General features: G+C 45.1%; 1 protein-coding gene across 1 annotated transcript in view; it reads left to right on the top strand.

Moving 5' to 3' along the window:
• SMIM7 (small integral membrane protein 7) overlaps positions 1 to 21,752 on the top strand; it is a 48,851-nt gene that overhangs the window by 8,154 nt on the left and 18,945 nt on the right. The window contains exon 2 of the mRNA XM_085639305.1: positions 14,971 to 15,195. Within this exon, the coding sequence (XP_085495431.1) occupies positions 15,170 to 15,195 (26 nt within the window). The 5' untranslated portion in view covers positions 14,971 to 15,169. The remainder of the gene's footprint in view (positions 1 to 14,970; positions 15,196 to 21,752) is intronic.

The following is a 21,752-nucleotide window of genomic DNA, read 5'->3' as shown; positions in this document are numbered from 1 at the left end:
CATGCTGCCACTTGGACTGTGTGCCCTGGTGCCCTTAGGAAGGCCACCTCTTTTCCTGAGTGCCCTGGGACAACTATGGATGCTGGCTCTTGGACTGTATGCCATGGCCCCCTTAGGAGTGCCGCCTCTTGGACTGCATGTACTGACTCACTTATGGATGCCGCCTCTTGGACTGTGTGCCCTGGCGCCTTGGTGATGCCACCTCTTGGACTGTATGTATTGGTACCCTTGGTGATGCCGCCTCTTGGACTGTATGCCCTGGCACCCCTAGGGATGCTGCCTCTTGGAGTGTGTGCCCTGGCACCTTTAGGGATGCCGCCTCTTGGACTGGTGTAGTCTACTTTTCTCATGACTAATGTACTTCACGGTGTGGAAAGGGTTGCGGGCCGACCTTGCAAATGTTTAGCCACTGGAACCTGGCACATGTAGCAGCGACAAAGGAGACTAGCCTCATGCAGGACACAAAATGGACTTTGAGTTCTCCCTGGATGGGAAGTGTGAAGGGGAAAAATAGATCTAGGCTGTATGGGTGGTGGTTGTTGAAGATACTGTTATGTAATTTAGCATTGAATAATTCACTAACAGCAGCAGAGCAGAAACCACCATATGAGAAGCAAGGACATTGGAATTAAGTTTGTATTTATGGGGCTGACAGATTTAATAATTTAAAACAAATGCCAGTGGAGCAAGAAGGTGCAAAGGGGCATCTAGAGACAGACAGCTGAGTAAAACGTCCTCCAAAGAAGTAATCAGGCGGATTTGTGTCATGCAGGGTTGATGTTATACTCTGGCTCCAGGAATAACTCACACAAAACTCTCAAATTCTCAGTTTTCATAACTTGATCTCCCTAAAACTTATTTGGAAAAAATCTTCACAAACGACTTAACACCACAAGCAACTGGGTGCCTTTTTTAGGTTGAGCATTCGAGACCTTTTGTATATACTTTAGTATATACTTATATGTGTATGTACTTTGTGGGCTCTGAAGATCAGCCCTAGGACTTGTCTGCTTTCGCTTAGGGACCTTTTTTTCTGTTCAACTGCCTCTATTTAACTGCCTTAATAGAAAACAACCGGTAGAGGTCAGTAAAATACCAGAATTGCTTTCTGTTTGTTCAACTGCCTCTGTTTGGCTGTCTTCATAGAAAACAACCAGAATTGCTTTCTGCTGAGGGACTTTATTTATTTTTCTGGCAACTGCCTCTATTTAACTTTCTTGATAGCAAACGACCAGCAGAGGTCAGAAAAATACCAGAATCACTTTAGCATTCTTTAGATTCCAGTCCATAGAAATTGTCTTCCACGAGCACCCGTAGACAAAAAATTATTTTTTCAAATCTTGTATTTTCAGTGATATGACCACCGAAGGCCCTGATTTTATATTAAAAACGGTGCTTTGGACTATACCATTTCCAGCTGAAAGGCAATATTTCTCTCCATGTGTTTCCCATACCTGGTGTGTCACATAGTTTGGTGCTTACTTTCCCTCCATGTTTAAGAACAGTAGTTGTTTCAGCACCCAGGCTAATGTGCTGCATAGCTAAATAGATAGAAAGTCCCAAAGGCGAGACCGATTGCATTGCAAATGCTTGTTTTTAGATGTTAGGAGCCTCCAGCTGTCCACTTCCCTCTGGAAATGGCTCCTGCTCTAGTTTTGAATACTTTGCGTCAATATATGATACATTTGCTACATTCTGCGTAAAAAAAGTATTTTTTTCTCCTCCTCCCAGATTACTTCTTCATATTTAGTAATCTTTATTTTCTCCGTCTTTCCATTCTTGGAAAAGATTTGATCTCCAGCAATGCCTGTGACATGGTAGAAATGGTTCAAAGGAGACACAAATGTGGTTTTCATCATCCTGTTCTCTGGACCCTAAGTCAGAAAACAGATAAAGGAAAAGAGAAGAGGTAGAAATATAAATCATCGAAAAAATTGAAAGAACTCAACATCCCCCAAAAAACAAGCATTTGCAATGCAATATGTCTCGCATTTGTGAGAGTTTAAGCTACTAGCATTGCAAATGACAATGCCTTTTATTTGTTTTAAAAACCAAAACATAAATAAAAGACATTGTGATTTACAATGCGAATAGCTCAAACTCGTGTAAATGCGAGACCTATTGCTTTGCAAATGCTTGTTCTATGTGTTGGGAATAGGGTGGGGGGCCTCAGGGGAGTGTGTTTTTTGGATGAGATCAAGGGGTGCACGTGTATGTAAGCAAGAGTGTGTAGCCGTGTATGGGTGGCTTTTTCATAGTCGGGAGGAAAGTGGGTGTGTTTGTTAGAGGAGTTTTGGGGCTCCCCACATGAACTGGTTCCAATGCTCCAAAGGGAGCTAGCTGTGGTGCAGCGGTGCACTCAGTCTGTGGTGAGATATATATGCTGTTGCTGAATGAGGTTATTTTAAGTAACAAGAGCAACCCTTATGTCCTTGTGAACCGGGTAAGTACACAGTACAGAAAACAATATTCACAAGGAACTCATTTATAAACATTGGTCTCTCATGTGCAACATCAGTCGTTGCTTTTGATTTAATCACAAAAAATTTCAAAAAAATGACCTAGTAAGCAATACAATATCACTCAGATAATAATATTCAAAGTGTGGGCTCATTGTGAATATTATTATCTGAGTGATATTGTATTGCTTACTAGGTCATTTTTTGATATTTTTTGTGATTAAATCAAAAGCAACGACTGATGTTGCACATGAGACACCAATATTTATAAATGAGTTCCTTGTGAATATTGTTTTCTGTGCTGAATGAGGTTAGACTTCGATATCTCCTTTCAGGCATGTGTTGTGGGACGGTGAGATTCATTTAAGCTGCCGGATTCATGTTCCATCAGGATGGCAGAGTGCGGCCAAACCAGAAAAACAGAAGTAAAGTAATAGAGCTCTTTGGTAAATTTGCTGACGCACATTTAACCCTGAGTGGAGAATGACTTCAAGTTTTTTTCCCGAACAAGTATAGCACAGTGGAGACACTAGGGTTCCGATTACGGGTCCGACAAAGTGGAATAACTGTATGGAATACTGAAGAACCAGACTTTGTTTTATCATCCTATAATTCCGGATGGGAAAATTGACTAAAACTTTGGCTGCAACAGCAATCAAGCCATGTCCCCTGTCCTTTAGCAAGCTTTTGTTTAGAAGTGGGGTGCAAGCAAGGCTCCCCTGCCAAAACCATTCTTACCTTTCCTTTCCCTCCTCTCTCACCCCCCCTCCCTCAACCCCAACCCCACAGGGAAGCCACATCATGCAAGTTAGAACAGCAGGCACTGCTGGTTCTAGACATTCATGCCACGGATCCCCACAGCGGTTAGCTTAATATTCCACTACATAGAAGCATGTAAGCAGCGGCATGCAACTTCACCTCTAAGTAATTCATTCACACCGATAAAACTCTGAGAGGAAAGGAAATGTGGCATAGCATGCTGAGCTGCAAAATATGGCCGTCAAGGACGTATGTGTACCCTTAGTGACTACACAGATAGGTCTCGCTTTGTTTAACTACATTTTCTTTTGTTCTCTAACAATTGCTCTGTTGCTAGCAATTTCTGTATTTGCTGTGATACACGTCTCCAGTCTTGACATCTAATTAAGATGAGTAATCCAAGGCAGGAGAATGGAGCAGGTCTCACATGTCATCTTTTGGGTGATCACTGGGAATGTCTTCAGCTATGGCCTGCAGGGCTGCTGTTCTTCAACCGAGAGGTTTTATACATTGCATGTTACTGCGGGGGCATCTGCTCCACTCAGAGCCTCAGCCACGGTTGGCCAAAGTTGTAGCTCTGAGACAAAGTTTTCTGAGTGATGGCCGGGCAGATGGGTTCCTCACAACATGCTATCCCGTTGTTGTAAGGCATACACCGAGACTATACACAAGCTGTTAACAGTACCTTTCACCAAGAAATAAACCCTGGATGTTGTCAGTATTAGGAGGCATGTGCTATAACTCATTTGTAATACAAAACTGCATCTGGGCACATGTAAGAAATTTAGGGTACGTATAGCGAAGGAAGGTGCACTGCATGTTTAATTGTGCAACATGAATTAAGTAGTTAAAATATGAGTGACGCAGGCTTCCATGTCACATAGAACACTACAGAAAAGACAAGCATCGCGGCACCGGCGCTTTACTTTTAACGTTAAAAGGGGAGGGAGCGCGTCAGCGAGGCGAACGCGCGCTGCTGCGCGTGCTGGCCACTGTCGGGAATGGGTGTTTCAAAGGCGGGTACATTGTCCCGCCTTTGCCCAATCGCGTGCTGTTTATTTTTTTTAAAAGACGCGAAAGCCAATGCCTGATGGCGAAAGCCTGATCACACGTACGAGCAAACCCCAGACAAAAGGGCTCTCGCTCTGCGCGAGCAGCATTACGCACTGCAACGCAGGCGCGAGTCCTAATAATGTGCTTGATTTTGGAATATTACAATAGAGCATGTCCCCTTGTTGCAAGCTATTTGCTTGAGTCTGCTTCTTTATCAACTTGCTGCCATCCAGTGGCACGGGTGGTTTAGCATAAAGTAGGTAATTCAAAAGATCATTTCTGTCAACCAAAATCATATTGTTTTGCAGTGTGATTTGTCAACACTGGCACTTATGACAGTGTGCCACTTGGTGGCGCTGTTTGTCTAATTTTGTGGTGAACAGTTGCTTAAAAATCAATATACATTTAAATGACTAAAACTCACCACCCAAAGCTATAAGAATCGCTTGGGCGGCTGGTTTTAGTGATTTTTCATGCATATTAAAAGTCTGAATTGTCACACTTGTAAGAGTATGATGATTAGGTGTGTTGGTACTGTCATTGGCAGCGGTGGCAAGTGCATAGGGGGATGCAAGCTGCAGTGGCCTCCTGACAAGTGTCCTGGCACATATGTTTTTTACACATTAAGCACTGCCAAGATTCTTACATTTGTGTCTAGGTACCCCCTACTCCTAACCCTGTTAGTCCTTGTGCCGCCACGCTGATAACACTGTTTGCCCATGCTTCTAAGCACTCTGAGCTTTCTTTCTTTGCCGTGCAAACGTCTCAAACTCTGTCCTCAGTAGCTCAGATCACTATACTATCTTTGCTCCTCATGTCCTTCACCTATTGACATGTGTCATTGCGCCCTTAGCGCCTTGTGCTCTGTTCACATGCTCCAATCCCTTCCTACTCTCTGTCCATTTGTCTACTAGACGAGTGACATCAGCAACGGACCAAATAAAATGAAATCCATTGTGCAATGCAGTGAAATCACACCTTCTACAGTATGTATTCTAGAATATTAGTAATGGTTTCATATTTGATGCTCTTTCTGTCATATTTTCATTTAACTGGGAAGTGGCCAGGAAGGGCAGCAGTGTATAAAAGTGAGCAAAAATTAGTGATTGATTAGGAGTTGATCAACAAAAAGGCCTGCAACACCTGGTCACTACTATGTTACTACTGTGGTTCGCAAGTTAGATTTTTGAGGCAAAAAGTGACATCTCCTTGTGCCTTGTTTTGAAACACATTCACATCATATGATTTAGTTCAATAAGGATTAATAGATTTGTTAACATTTTGATTTATTTATTGGTGCTATTTATATGGTGGCAAGTTACTTCATCGTGTTCCATTACATTACCTCCACTACATCTTTGTGGGGTGGACCCTCCCAAGCCTCCTATTTTCATTAAACTAGGTTACTTTTACCCTATTTCTAGTTAAACAATGTTTACCTTTATTAGGCCAATGTAGTGGAAGTTTTACTTCTGTTTTGTGATATAATGCATGTGATATTGTGGGGTGTACCAATGAAGGTGAAGTAGTGAGGTATATTATTTATGTAGAGCACCCCTGCTCCTGAGTGGATGGTGAGTAACTAGATATTAACAAGGATATATTCCCTGCTTGAACAGCTACAAGATGCAGACTGGCTAATTTAGATAGTTCAGGGAAAATTAAAGGGTGCTCTTTTTACTGACGTTATAGTTAGTCAGAATCAGTTTGTTCTTGAGTCTGAGGGTGTAATCAAAACCATCTCTTTTACACATTTTTGTGGGCCTTCTGGATCTCCATCTGTGGGGATGACACAATCACCTTCATGACTTTTGTTGGAAAAGAAGTCTGAATTTAGTGTGTGACCGTCATTGTAATATGCACAATGTTACTGAAAGGTTAGCCAACAGTCTTCTGTTCTGTGTGACAGACCAACATTTTTGCCCAATGAGGACTATTTCCCTATTTTCTACAAAAAAAGATCAAGCAGGACTGAAGGCGACACAACTGAAATGTGGAACCATGCTGTGCAAAAGAGGAAGAAGTTAGGTATTTGTAGTAAGCATGGGCAATGACTTAAACTGAGGTATTGATCCAGCGCAAAGGGACACATTTTCATATTCTCTCATAACACCAACACGCACTCGTCTCATTAATCCGTACACAGGAGAAAAGCGCTGGACATGTGGGTACCTTATTACCTGTCAGAAGTTAATTTCTTTACATTATATACATGTGCACCTATAGAATCCTGACCTTAACATCAAGGCACTCCACCACTTGGTCGATGGACCAATTAGTTGGACTTGTTGATGGTAAATTAGAACCAGCTAAAACACAATTAAAGCCTAGGAAACATTTGATTATTTTCTGTACTCAATTAAAGAATCATAAACTCATTTCTTATTAATTCAAATTTTGTTTATCTAATAATAATTTTCTCTGCATTAACATTTAGGCACTACAGGTCATAACATAAATTTGGTTTATTTCAAGGAGAAATCGAACCTTTGGTAAATAAGCATAGATTTAGAAAGTGCATTTAATAGTTACCAAATATCAAACGTTGGCGACCCTCTGAGCAAACAGAGAATTATCCGAATTCTCTGGTACAATCTCTGGGATAAACTGTTCGACCCTCAGCAATGATCAAGCCATCACATGAAATAACTTCCTGAAAATCAAAGAAACCCATGGTAAACCATGGAAATCTTCATCAACTCAATGCAGACCCAACGCCATGAAAGATCAGCCCAATGAACCACCCCCCTTTGGCGGATGAGGGTATTTTCTATCCTCTTTCCTTCTTACTTCAGTTTTACATGCAACAATTTAGGGGTAGAGAAATGTTCTGATTGGACAGTCCGGGATCAATTTGTAATTTTTTTCAAAAGGTTCCCAGGGTAAACTGGTTCTTCGTGAGAAATGTTATATTATTCATTCAGCTCACAGGCGAAAGTTCCGAAAGTAACGTTTGGATAACGAGCAAGCATCTTTATACAGGTTCTCCATTGTCCCCTTTGTGGTTCACACCGTCCATCAGTTGGCAACCCTCCACGCTCATATCCTTGACAAGGAACATGGTGTCGCAGAGCTAAAGTCACTTGGAGATCTCCAGAGCCATCCGATTCTGCGCAGAAGTCATTGCACTCACACGACGGCGGCTTCATAGGACCTCCATTTTAAGTACTGCGGCCTAGTAGGCCCGAATGCCAACTTAAGCAAAAACAGACCTAACATTAATTAAAATATGGAAATGAAGATTCTAATGTTTAATCCCACTCTAATGCCAATGTATATTAGTATTTACCTAGCTTGTAGCAACATTTAAAGCAATACTACTCACTATTCTGCAGTACTGAAAGCACAAACCATCACGAAAGCAACATAAATCATGCAATTTTCTATTTCACCACAATATAAAGTTCGTTTGCGTACCATAGTTAATTAATTAGTTGTTCTGCCATGCAATTAGCATTTTAGTCCCACGTGTATCTTGCGTTTATCAAGGTGTAAATGTTGGTTAGTAATGTTTCACTTCAAACCAATTAGTACGAGTTAATTTTAGAATGATTACATAATTAATTTCATGCAAATTAGAAGAGGTATACAAAATTGTGTTTTACCTGCTCCATCAGTATAAAATTCAAGTGAAGAAATGATGTGGATGCCACACTTTTATTTACTCAAAACGGCGAACGCCACTTGAATGGGTAAATAAAAATATATAATCTGACTTGCATAAAAATACTTTTTGGAGGGCAGAGAAACCTGAAAACAAATGGCAGCTGGTGGGCCCATTAAAAATATGAAAATAAAAATAAATGTGGAGTAAGTAGTTTAACAGAGGAGTGGGTGGGAGGAACATGGGAGGAAACAACAGGGAGTGGGCAAGGGGGTTGAGGGAACAACATTGGTGCTTGAAGCTGGGCTCAAGGGCGAAACACAAAAATGTCAAAGAAAAGCCAGGGGAGGGGATAAGGGTGGAGGTGGAATGGAACATAGCTGCCAAGATTCTCATGTCTATGGGTGATGTGCTGATTCAGTCCAGGTTTTTTCCTTCGAATTTTTGGGGCTTGAAGCACTGTTTTTATAATGGCATAAACAAGACTGAAAGTCTATGAAAACTGTCAGGGCTGATGGACGAACTAAGAAAGGGAATGAGAGAGCAACACAGATCACTGGCAGATGTGGGGGTTTGGTAGAAGCAGCACACTAGGCAGAGAGCTAGAAAAATAATGCACTACCATGCACTGCTGAAAGAGAAAAGTAACTCCCTGAATGAGAGCAGTGGAAGAATACAAGTTATCCAATCAAAAGGATGATCAAGAATACACTCCCATTGGAGGGATATGCACAAGTAGGGGAAGGCAAGCCAATGAATAAGAAGCAAGCAAAGGAAAGTGACAAAGCCAACCAATGATAAGAGTGAGCTCTAGACTCACTGTACCTTTTTGGTGTGACCCACAAGACAATTCTATGTCAGGACCGGAGGCTCCGATTATGCTTCTCATTTCTTTACTAGAAATTTGCTCAGCAGCCAATCATATTACATTATAACAAAAAACTACAATACCCATGAACCAATGGGTATGACGAAATAACCATAGAGTATGTACATATAAATAGTCAGCAAGAGAATACCACATCCTCTTTCTTTGCTGCTCCGCAGCCAGTTAAGTGCATTTCTCTTTCTCTTTCCAGCTATTTGTTTATTTTATTATGCCGCTTGTATTGCAAATTATACCGCTTGTATTGCATTGCTCTGTGGTTTAACTTACACTGGTTTTTCACTTCTCAGCGCTGTGCGCCGCTTGCGAACCTTGTTTTCTTCTAGTGAATCTTTATTGTATTGTCCTCGGTTCCATCGTTGCAGGGAGCGCGTGTCTGCCTCCCCGGTTCGGGCGCTCTGCGCCCGCGCCTCAGTTTAAGTGGAGCGGGAGTGAATTACGGGGCTGAAAGGCTACGCGCGTGTCGCGTAGGTCTTTCCTCATTTAAATTCAGGCGGCCGTTTACGCGCATGCGCGGCGGCCATTTTTCTGAGTAAAACTTCTTGTTTCCTCAGGTATTCAGCGCGAGAGCAGCGCTTTTCAATGCTCATGCCCACAGCCTGTTTTTCTCTCGCCCCTGTTGACGTCCTGCTGCAGGTTTGAAGCAGTTGGGGCTGTATAATTTTGCATAGGCTTTGCCTAGAGTGGTTTTCATTTGGCAAGTCCTCCCTCCACATCTAAGTATTTACATATTTCAGGTTCATTTGACCTGTTTATTTAAACTTGCCTCAGGGGTTTGTGCCGCTCCCCCTTTATTGTGCTTTGGGATACCAGATTTACTATTGGTTTTTCCTTCCTCTTGTGGGCAATATTTGCGCCAGGTTCTACCATGGCTGATTATTTTGAGGAAGATGACTATTATTATGATTATGAAGATGAGGACGCCTCTGGCTCTATGGAGCAGGATTTGGTAGAGGCTCTTGACTTGGGTGTACAATCCTCTGTGAATAAAGCGCTGGTCCGCGCTATTACACCACTAAAACGTCATTTATCGCAATATGCTGTGCAACAGGGTTGGTTGCCCTCGTCCTCTAAATCTTCGAAATCTTCTCAGTCCTCCAAGTCCTCTAAATCTTCTAAAGTGTCTAATCCTCACAGGTCAGATTTTGCAAAGCTGGCTAAAGCCCTTTCCTCGGAACATTCTTATGGTCAACCTCCTAAGGAACTTTCCTCCTCTTCAGTTCACCCAACAGACGATGACGGCACCTCTCCATCTTCTTCTGATCATGGGGTATCTTCTCCTCCTCGTAAAAAGGCTCGCAAGGAGCATTTTGTTGATGCGCCATCGCATCCCCAAGTTCTCACGTTTGAACCTTCAGATATCATTCATCCCAATTCCTCCTCTTGGCTCCCGTCTCCTGAGGTGGCGGAGTACGTCCAGACACATATTCGTCAACCTTTTGACAAGGAAGTACGTTCCCGTCTTCGCTCTGAGTGTCCCCGTCCTGACTTGGCTGATAAATTAGCGGACACCCCTGAGGTGGATCCCACTATGGTGACATATCTAAAAAAATATGCCAAGGACCCTAAAAGGGGCATTGACAGAGCCTGGCGATCTTGCCAAGATAAACTTTTGGATTTATTGGGACCCCTCACCAAAATTTTGGATTTAGGTTATCGGGCCAAGGAGTCTTCCTCTGCCATTGACCCGGATGACCTTATTGGTTGGGCTCAAAGAGCAGTTTGTCAATTGGGTAACGCCAATTGTGCTATGTCTTCGGAACGTAGGCGTTCTATTTTACTGAAATTGGACCCAAAATTGGCTGAACTTTCTACTTCTGAATCTGGTCCTTTGGCGCAGGGATTATTGTTTGGCCAGTCTTTCCTCAAAGAACTCACTAAATTTGTGGCCACTTTTAGTGGTCTTGATAAGGCGCAAGCGTCTATCAGACGGGCTTTTTGCCCGGTTTTTGGAAAGGCCGGTCAATATAGGGGACGATCGTCCGGCCGAGGTTATAACCAATCTAACCAGCGTGGTTTCCAGTCCCACCGTGGAGGAGGTCAAGACCCCAACTACTCCAACAATAAGCCTTCCTTCTACCCTTCCCGTCGAGGTCGACACCAATTCCGGAAGGGGCGTGCCGGCGGTAATCAAGGAGGACACCACGATTCCTCCGCTTCAGGTGAGTTTGATCTCTGCTTCAGAGGTCAGGTTGGGGGGCAGAATTCAGTTTTTTCTTCCCAATTGGCGTTTGATCTCCAGCGATGCATGGGTGTTGGAAACGGTCACGGGTTTCAGGATAGAATTTTTCAGTTGCCCAAGTCAACCTGTCCCTCCTTTCCCCTTGGTCTTTTCCCTTCAGGATCAGGCAATTATTTCCGCAGAAATAGACTCCCTTCTGACAAAAGGGGCGGTTGTCCGGTCTTCCCCTCATCCGCAGGGTTTTTCCAGCAACATTTTTCTCGTTCAGAAAAAAGGAGGCGGTTCACGGTTGGTTCTCAACCTGAAAGAGTTCAACGGCTGGATTGTCTATCGCCACTTCAAGATGGAGGGCATCCATTTTTTGAGGGATCTTCTTCAGGAAGGGGACTGGATGGTTCGTCTAGATCTAAAGGATGCGTATTTGTCAATTCCCATTTACGGTCCTCATCGCCGGTTTCTCCAATTCCAATGGCAGGGTGTCTGGTACGAGTTCCAGGTTCTCCCGTTCGGCCTCTCGTCAGCACCCTGGTGCTTCACAAAACTTCTGAGGCCGGTGGTAGAGTCTCTACGCTCTCGGGGGGTTCGTCTGATAATTTATCTGGACGACATTCTTATCATGGCGCACTGTCCACGTCTGTTAATACTCCATTTGGACTGGGCAATAGATCTTTTACAGTCACTCGGATTTCTAGTCAATCCTCAGAAATCTATGTTCCGCCCTTCCCAGTCGATAGAATTTCTGGGCTTTCTGATCAATTCCCTCTCTTGCCAACTGTTCCTGCCTCTTCAGAAGATCAGGATGATCAAACGGGAGTTGAAATTGATTTTACACAAACAGCTTGTGTCATTGAGGTCTCTAGCTCGGATTGTCGGTCTGTTAGCTTCTTTAATTCAGGCCATCTTCCCGGGTCCCCTCCATTATCGGGCACTTCAGCGACTCAAAATCCGGCATCTCCAGAAAGGCCTCCGATACTCAGACCAGATTCCTCTTTCAGAGGAGGCGAGGTGGGAGATGTTGTGGTGGTTGGAACACATGGAGTCCTGGAATGGCAGAGCCCTGTTCGGAGTGTCTCCGGAGGTGGTGATCGAATCCGACGCCAGTCGGTGGGGATGGGGAGCCCATTGCGGTCCAATGTCCACGGGCGGCCGGTGGTCCTCGGAGGAACTATCCCTCCATATCAATTGTCTGGAGCTTCTGGCGGGGTCGTTTGCGATCCGTTGTCTGTCTCCACGCATGACGAATTGTTGCATTCTCCTCCGCATGGACAATGTCTCAGCGGTTCGATATGTCAACAAGTTGGGGGGGACACGTTCCAAGATTCTGGCAGAAATTGCCAAGGACTTTTGGCACTTTTGCCTCCAGAGAAACATCACGGTAATTGCGGAGTACCTGCCGGGTCGCAGCAATTTGATAGCAGATTGGAATTCTCGACATCTTCGCGATTTCAGCGACTGGAGACTTCACCCTCGAGTGTTCAGATCTCTGTCTCGAATGTGGGGCCCCTGCCAGATCGATCTCTTTGCCTCTCGCCTCAACACTCAACTTCCTCGGTTCTTCAGTTGGCGTCCGGATCCGGAGGCTCTTGCCACGGATGCATTTCTCCAGACCTGGCCGTCTCTTCTTTGTTATGCCTTTCCCCCGTTTGTCATGATATCCAGGGTTCTGGCACGCATGAAACTATTTCAGACGGAGTTGATTCTGATCACCCCTCTCTGGAGGGCTCAAGCCTGGTTCCCTGTTCTCCTGCAGTTGTCTTGTGCAGTTCCAGTTCTTCTTCCCCAATTGTGGAATCTGTTACTGGATCCACTCAACAATCCTCATCCTCTCATAGAGTCGGGTCAACTCCTTCTGGTGGCATGGCGGGTTTCGGGGATCGCTGGCAGATCCCAGGCCTTTCGCGAGACGCTTCCAGATTTATCAACGAAGCTTGGTCTCCCAACACACACAAACGTTATGCCGCAGCATGGAAACGTTGGTGTGATTGGTGCACTCAACGGCAAGTGGATCCCTCTTCTGCGGATGTCGCTTTGATTGTGAATTTTTTAGCTTCTCTGGCATCCTCCGGCCTTGCATATCGGACTGTCAACAATTTCCGTTCGGCTATATCTGCGGGGCATATTCCTATTTCTGGTAAACCTGCAGGTGAACATCCTTTGATGTCAGATTGGTAAAACCTCCTTCTACTAAGTATGTTGCGTTATGGGATGTGTCTATTGTCTTACGTTTCTTGGAAGCTTGGCCTTCCAACGACTCTTTGTCCCGCAAACAACTTTCAGCAAAGTTAACTATGCTGTTGTGTCTAGTCTCTTGCAAGCGTGTGTCTGATGTTCGCGCGCTAGATCTTGCAGGTCGTATTTTTTCTCCTGAAGGGGTTACTTTTTCCATTTCCAGGCGTACTAAGTCTAATACTGCCTCCATCACTTACCCAAGTTTTCCCAATAATCCAAAACTCTGTGTAGTGCAATGTATTAAGGATTATGAGGTAAGTACTGCTCCTTTTCGACAAGATTTACATGGTCAATTGTTGATTGCGTTGCAAAAACCATTTCGCCCTGTGACCCCGGCTACTTTAGCCAGATGGGTCAGATGGCTCATGGGTGAAGCTGGTATTGATGTTACTACTTTTGGTGCACATTCAACTCGTGGAGCTATGGCTTCCAAGGCTTTTTCTATGGGTGTGACCTTAATGGATATTATGAAAGCAGCTGATTGGTCAACTGATTCTATGTTTAAGACTTTTTATTATAAACCTATTCTGGATATTGCTTCTGTTGTGGTGGCTCAGCTTTGAACAAGCATAATCGGAGCCTCCGGTCCTGACATAGAATTAAAAATTTGCGAACATACGTGACAAGAATTTTCAATTCTATTAAGGACACGGAGGCGAGGATTATCCCACCCATTTTTTCTGTTATGTATTTTTTGCATATGATAATTTTCAATTTCTATATTCTGGTATACTGTTATGATGTATTTGGATACAGTCCTTATTTTTTCTCTTCCCTCCCTAAGTATTCTATGCTTTTCTTTTTCCTTTCGGACTGGTATATTACGACTTTGTATCTTCTTTCAGGTTCTGATCCGAAGTGAGCTGCGCTTCTTTCTTTATCTTGGACTATTTTGGACGTCTACTGGTTCCTGTTTGGGGCTGTTGTTTCACGCATCAAATCAGCTGTTCCATCCTGTTGGTCTTCAGTTGAAGTGTTCGAGCTACGATTTTATATTCCAAGACTTTTTTCCAGTTGTTGCATTGTTTTTCTTCTTCTAACTGTTGCTAATTTCCAAAGAAAGAGGATGTGGTATTCTCTTGCTGACTATTTATATGTACATACTCTATGGTTATTTCGTCATACCCATTGGTTCATGGGTATTGTAGTTTTTTGTTATAATGTAATATGATTGGCTGCTGAGCAAATTTCTAGTAAAGAAATGAGAAGCATAATCCTCGCCTCCGTGTCCTTAATAGAATTGAAAATTCTTGTCACGTATGTTCGCAAATTTTTAATTCAGCCCTAAAAGCTATCAGGGAGACAATACCTAAACTCTTCTTCTATAACAGCAGCTTCCTTCTGTGCTTCGAAAAGTGAGGCTGGGCATGGTGCATAGTATCTGCCCCGTTCCAAGATGACGCTTATCTGTCTATTATTTATTTAATCTTTACAGGGGGGGGGGGGGGCTGTCACAAACGGTTGTCATAGCTGTTAAGTTGCTCCAGTCCATGCATGATAAGTTGCATCAGTCCAGGTTCTTGGACTTGTAGTCTTGCTAATACAATGTAATATATGAGACTACAAGTCCCAGAATGGAAAGAAAAAAAACCTGAACTAGAGCAGCTAGTCATGCGTGGACCTAGGATACTTGGCAGGGCTATTGTGTTCATTAATAATGTAAATGTACAACAGCGCATAGAGCATTTTAAGTCCATTTCATGCAATAAGCCAGCCGCAGCAGTTTTCATCCCACCCCGTTCTAAGATGGCCACCATGTGCCTGACTGAGTCCTGTTTCTATTTCTTTTCACTTGCAGCTGAGTAAACACTGCTACTGCTGCTGTCAGTCGCCTGTCTAAGGGCTCGGTCGTACACATCCAATCAGGAGTCTCGAGAGGCGAAGAGGTGCGGTGATTGGTGGCTGCAGGGTGGACGGGGAGGAGTCAGCGTGGCTTCCGTTTCCGGTGGCTGTCACTATCGGTTCTGCAGTGTTGGCATAGCTGGAGGGCCCCGAAGATGATCGCGGACGTGTTACTGTTCGGGTGAGTGTGGCACGGGGGTGACCACGCCCGGGTACCTTACACTCCTTTTCATGCAGAGACGGCTGCACCTACCCCTCTCGCCCCAAACATGAGCCTGCGACGGACACACAGCCACACCCACTGGGGCCCCTAAACAGGACCTCCACGGGAGGACCTAATGAATGGCCATGGAGGGGTGGGGGAGGGGGTCTGGCTAAACATAGTTTGTTGCCTGTGGTGTAGTTTTTTTTAAAAATTTTGATTTTGCAAGTTAGGGGTATGTTTATCTGAAACCTGTGTAAAGGTGTTGTTTATTTTACGTTGCAGTTTGATTTTGTAATGTTTTAATGAAAACGTATTTCATACAGGTATTTTAAATACCTGTTTCTAACCATGATGTTGCTCTGAAGCGCTTTGTGGACGGTGACTCTCTACCCCGTCGGTCACTTACAGCGTTAGAAATGCTGTCATGTAAAATAAGTTACTTTGTCATTGTCAGGTGATTTGCGAGTGCTCTGCATTTAAGTATATTGTTCACAGTCTTATAGAAAGTTGTCCCGAATTATCATGCAGTTCGTTTTGGGGTGTCTGTACAGTTAATCGTGCACTTGAGTGGTCTTGGGTTGTGTAGTGGTCATGAGAGAGAGGTCATGTAAACGTTCGTGACTGAAGTTGTGCGAGGTCGTGTCTGTAATATTCCGTTCTTGAAATCGAAATATGAGAGTGTAGGTACTCAGTATACCAGAGTACCTGTGAGGACCTGCTAATTTAAAGGCACTAGTAATATTAATTCAGTCGTTGCTCTGTGTGCTTTATAAAAACAATTTCAATCAGATTCACTACTTGTCCTTCCTGGTAGACAATATCGTGAGTTACCAAGGTAGTACGCCTCGGGTTACCTGAACTTAGTCCTGGGTAACTATCCACTAGTTGTTCCATTTGCTGTTGCTGACTGGACCAGAGTTTGGGCCCCATCCAGGGTCACTATTTTCTGCCCCCTTCCATTAGTCCTACAGGATGTCCAGGGTTTTCGTTAGGGTCACCTGACATACCGGATTTGCTATATGCCCTTCTTCTGAGGGTGCTACAGAATCCTCCCATTTTGTAAGGAGGTTGATATGATAGGTCTGTTCCATTTTATTGGTGTGAGGAAGAGCTACTCTCTAGGTGACCAGAGTCACCTTCTGGGTAACAACATATGGCCCCTGCCACGTAGCCAACAACTTATTTTCCGATGAGGGCAAAAGGAGCAGTACTTTATTCCCTATTGCTAGTTCCCTCATTTTGCTAGTACGGTCATACTGTTCTTTCTGTTTAACTTGAGCGTTGTCCATATTCTTGTGAACGGTGTCCCATAAGGTGGCTAATGTTTCTTTAAGGGTTTGCATGTATCCTAAGAGGGGTTTCCCTTCATCTTGCATCCACTATTCGGCAGCCATTTCCAATAGAGTACGAGGTTTGCACCCAAACAAGAGTTCAAAGGGGCTAAACCCTGTCGACTTTTGGTCATGTGATCTAATGGCAAAGAGAATCAGTTATTTTGTGGTCTGTCTTTCCCTGTGTCTCCTATCAATTTCCTGAGTATGGTTTTGATTGTCCTATTGTATCTTTCCACCAGACCGCCAGTCTGGGGGTGATATACAGCTGCCCAAATTTGATGTACCCCTAGGAGTTTACATATCTCCTTCATTTATTTAGCCATAAAAGGGGTACCATGGTCGGTTTGGATCTCTAAGGGAAAACCCACCCGGGAAAAGAAAGAAATCATGGCCTGAGCTACTGCCATCGTGGTCATACTTGATGGAGGACCAGAAGTACATTGGGTGGAAAGTAATATGAAGTTCTGCCATTTATACTGTAAAATTACAACTGGAGCAAGAGTAGGCCTGGATAGAAGAACTGCCGCAATGTAAGTCACATATTAACATACCTAAAGAGTGGCGAACTGTGAGCACGGATTTGAAAATATCTTCTTGCATGCATATACCAGCATTTTGGGAAGCAAATTCGCAAGCAGTGTAAAGCAAGGAGGGAGGTGGTGAATTATGTTTCCAAAATGATACTGCAAGTGTGCGTTGAGCATGTGCATGCTTTATCCTTCATGTCAGATGGACAGTGATTCTTAGAAACGCGTGGCATACTTGGACTGGGGTTCAACTTGAACAATATTGCCAGTAAATACATCGGTGAGTGGGAGGTAAAGTTTTATGAATAACTTAATGCCACTAGATAGCAAGCTGAGGTGTAAGGGTGAAGATTATTATTTTGAGAGTGGTTTATCGTTCAGAAGGGAAAGGATCCAGGATCCGGGCTCCAGATTGGCCCAGCCAGGAGCTAGTGTGTGCTCAGCGCTCCTTCCCCCTGACTGCGCATGCTCTGATCTGTCAAGGCACTGAGGCGAAAGAAGCAGGTGGAGGAGTCAGTCTGCTTCCCAGAAACCTGCTGGCAGTGACTTCAAAGAAGGGAACTTGTAATGTGGCCTTCCCACCACAGCAGGCACAGGAAAGCATCTAGCAAAATGCTGCTGTGTCAGAGACCGCCACCTCTGCTGTTCCCTTTGGGGCAGCCTTCTACCCTACAGTGGTTTTCAGTGCAGTGTTTGTTGCCCTAAGCACATTAAAGAGCTGAATTATTTTATTGTGTGTAGTTTCTCTTTTCTGTGACACCATTGCTATATGTGTTCCACTCTACGTTTAATCTTTGTGTTTCTGTGGGTGGTAAGTTGCACCACTTTTGGCGTTACGAGAGTAACGTCCAAACAAAATGCCAGTACCCTGCTGTTAACCCCTTCAGCGCGGCGCGGATTTCCGCGCGGTGCTGAAGGTTCTGAGCGCGGGCGGGTCCATGACGGAGCGGTTCCGTCATGCGCACAGCGCAACCGACGCTCATGACGGAACCACTCCGTCATGAGCGTCGAAGGGGTTAAAGGCACTCCTTAAGTGTGCCCACTTTTTAAGACAAAGCTAAAACGATGCATTGTTTTTACCAGGATCACACAGGGGGGCCAGTCGAGATCATCATTATTAAAATCCAGCTCTGACTGCAGTCCCCAACAAAGTCATTAATACCTCGATTGCCTGCAGGGGCATATCTCAAGAGGCTCCACCCCAGAGCTGACTGGGTGGCTGGGGCAGAGCCAGTTACATGGACTTGTACAATGGGTCAATTGCCACAGGCATACATACATTACCATATACATACATACATACATTGTGCCGAAGCCCCACTGATATTTCCACCTTCTGCCTGGATGAGTGCAAGGCTGTGAAATGAGACATGTAATAGGATATGTTACTTGGGTTTTAAATAATGCCGGCCTGCTGCAGCAGGCAGTTCATGTGACCTCACCATAAAGAACAGAGGCTCTGTTCATACATTACATGCACACCACACTAGGGCTCACAGAGCAGCTATGGTATGACGTGGAGAAGGTCTGGTTTTAATTGTTGTTTATTATACTTGGAAACTGTGTATGTCTTTTTTGTTGGTTAAAGAGTGTTACAATTAGCCAGACTGAGAAGCAGGTTACCTGAGGCTAAGGCTGCCAGTCCCGTCAGCCAAACTTACCTAAGATGAAGTAAGAGTTTATTCTCTTCGTAAGGAAGGCAGGAGCGTTCCCGAAAGGCCAGTGCCTCCAAAAGGCAGGTACCAGTGATTCAGTGGCATCTGCTTGCCTGGGATATTTCATTTTCCCATCTGTGCTTTCTGGGGGTTTGATTCTATTCAGGCAATTAGACTAACTCTATTATTTGAAGTTGGTAAAGACAGCCCTGAAGGCAAGGTGTTCTGCTAGCATGGAGCAAGCTGACTACCCTAACCATAAGGCCATTTAGGAAGGACATGGGCATGCTGGCAGCATGATCCTGTGAAAGCTGTGATTCCATATTTAAGGAGCTGCTCTGAGTCCCATTCACTGTTGTTGGACTGAGACAGAAAACATATAATTAAAAACATTGTCTCTCCCGATCGTGCAGCGTGTACACTCTGGGGTGCTGCACATGAGCCTGACTCCAAATTAGTCTTCTGCACACACCCAGTTCATACATGAACCAACTCCACTGTTTTTGTGGCATCCTATCACAGGACCAAAAACAGACCTGTAAAGTTCCTCTTCCCATCCACCTTGCTGTAATATGCTCTTTGCTCTGACTCGGTCATTGGACATCATCATGTAGCATCTTCGGTCCCAGGGCAGATGCCGGGATCCTGCTCCATCTGCCAGTCTTGCCTTAAGTCTCCCAGCGATATCAAGTCCAGACACCAGCCCCATCCAGCCCATCAGTTCCTAACAGGTAGACTCTCAAATGTGAAACTTTGTGGTCTTTTCCGTGGCCAAGGCCTTCACTTGCTTCAAACCTACTTTCTGAAGACAGAGAGCTTCGATAGTCACCCGCCTTTATCCTGACAGAACCTCTTGGGTTCCTGCTCTCCCTGCGCACAGCTCCGCAGTTCACCCAGGCAGTGTGCTACCTCTGACCACCGCAGACCGCAGTTCGAGGCCCTGTGCTTTGCCCATGGACTGTTCTTGCCTGTTTCTCTTTTTTTCTTTTTCCCACCCATGTCTGCTTTCTCTTTCCACTGCCTCCTAGATTTTCTTTTCCTCCTTAAATTCCAGAGTTTTCTTACTTATTTCTATTCTGATCTATTTCATTGTTTATTCCTACTGAAGCTTCTGCATCTACTTTCGCTCACCTTTTTCCCCACGTCCTGCCTCTTCTGCCGTTTTCCCACTGCTGCGCCCCCATGGCCCCTCCCAATCCCACGTGTTCCAGCTCCTGCCTCCCAGCTGTCCCGCTCTTCCCCAACCCCTACTTAATGGCGGCCGCTGGGCGGGCGTGCCAAAGGCAAGCCCATCTGCGCACATCCGAGACCCGACCGCGACCAGCACCAGAAACCCTGGTCCTCCAACCTGCCACCGCTACAGCTCCTTGGCTCTCCATGCACAAACGTCGGCAAGAACAACAACTGTAAGCTCTATTCACCTCTCGACACCCACAGTCCTTTCACCTGCCAAAACTGCCGCCACTCCTTCAACTTCGCCGAGACCCAGGACCCACCTCCACCATCCAGCAACAACTCCATCGCACCCCAAACCCTGCAATGCATCCTCCTCAAGGCCCGCTCCCTCCACAGACAAGCCACGGAAATCTTGGACTTCCTCGACAGCACAACTCCTGACGTTGCCTTCCATACTGAAACCTGGACAAGTGCCACCTCGGGACCAAACATTGCAATTGCCATCCCTGAAGGATACAAAATCGCCCGGAAGGACCGCCCAAACCGCCCCAGGGGAAGCATTCAGGGCTTGAAAAATCCGCTCGCATTTGCGAGTCTGATTCAATAAGGACGAGCTATTTTTAGGTCCTACTCGCCCGTTCTGGCGAGTAGGAAGACAAACTGACACTTGACCTTTGCCTCTGAAAGCAGAGCAAATGTGACAAGATAGCAAGATTCATAGGCATCTTTAATGTTCCCAAAGTGAGTGAGCAATCAAAATGCTTTTAAATCTTGTTAACTTGTCACATTTGCTCAGCTTTCGGAGACAGAGGTCAAGTGCATTTCAGTAATGTTGAGTAGATGTTTCACCTTGTTAGACCTGCAGGTCTAGTGAAATTTTCACAATTTTTCGAGCCTTGGCATTGCCATCGCCCACATGGCCAACCTCCATCTGAGGACCTACACCGACTGGCCCACAGACCTAATGGAACACCTTCACTTCAAGATACAAGCCAACCCATCCACCACCCTCCGAGGCACCCTCATCTACAGACCCCCCAGACCCCGTGCACCTTTCTCCGACTCTATTACCGACATCATCACCCCGCATGCCATCACCTCCACCGACTACACCTTGCTGGGAGACCTCCACTTGCACCTCGACAACTGCCAAGACCCCAACTCCACCTCCCTCCTGGAAAACCTCCACATCATCGGACAAAATCAGATCGTACCAGGACTAACGCACTCAGCAGGACACACCCTCAACCCCATCTTCACAGCAGGAAACATCATCACCTTCAGCCACACCTCCGAACTCCCATGGACGGATAACCACTGCTTCCACTTTGCCTTCAAAGCAAACATCTCCTGCAGACGCCCACCCCAGCTCCTGCACAGGAATTGTAACAAGATCTCCGACTACCAGCTCGCCGCTGCCCTCAGCGGCTCTGCTTCCACCACCACAGACGACGACCCTACCACCGCCGCCTGTACCCTACACAAATGGATCACCCACTGCTCCAACACCTTCGCCCCCTTCGAGAAATCATCCAACCCACACGCCAAAAAAGCCTGCTGGTTTTCCACTGAACTCCGGGAATCTAGACAAACCTGCTGAGGCCTCGAACAGCTATGGAGGAACTCCAAAACCCCAGCAGACCTCAACAACTACAAAACAGCCACCAACACCCACCTCAAACTCATCAGACACTCAAGGAAGAAATCACTCCAGGACAGAATCCCCACCCACGCACACAACAGCAAAGAACTCTTCGACATCATCAAATAGTTTGTTTAACCCAACAGTGAGTCTACCGACATCCCACCCTCCCAAGACCTCTGCGACGGACTCAGCGCCT

The sequence above is a fragment of the Triturus cristatus genome, chromosome 12 (assembly GCF_964204655.1).
Source record: "Triturus cristatus chromosome 12, aTriCri1.1, whole genome shotgun sequence".
In the NCBI taxonomy this organism is placed as follows: Eukaryota; Metazoa; Chordata; class Amphibia; order Caudata; family Salamandridae; genus Triturus; species Triturus cristatus.
The sequence above is the reverse complement of the archived record's forward strand: the minus strand, read 5'-3'. Positions and strand labels throughout refer to the sequence as shown.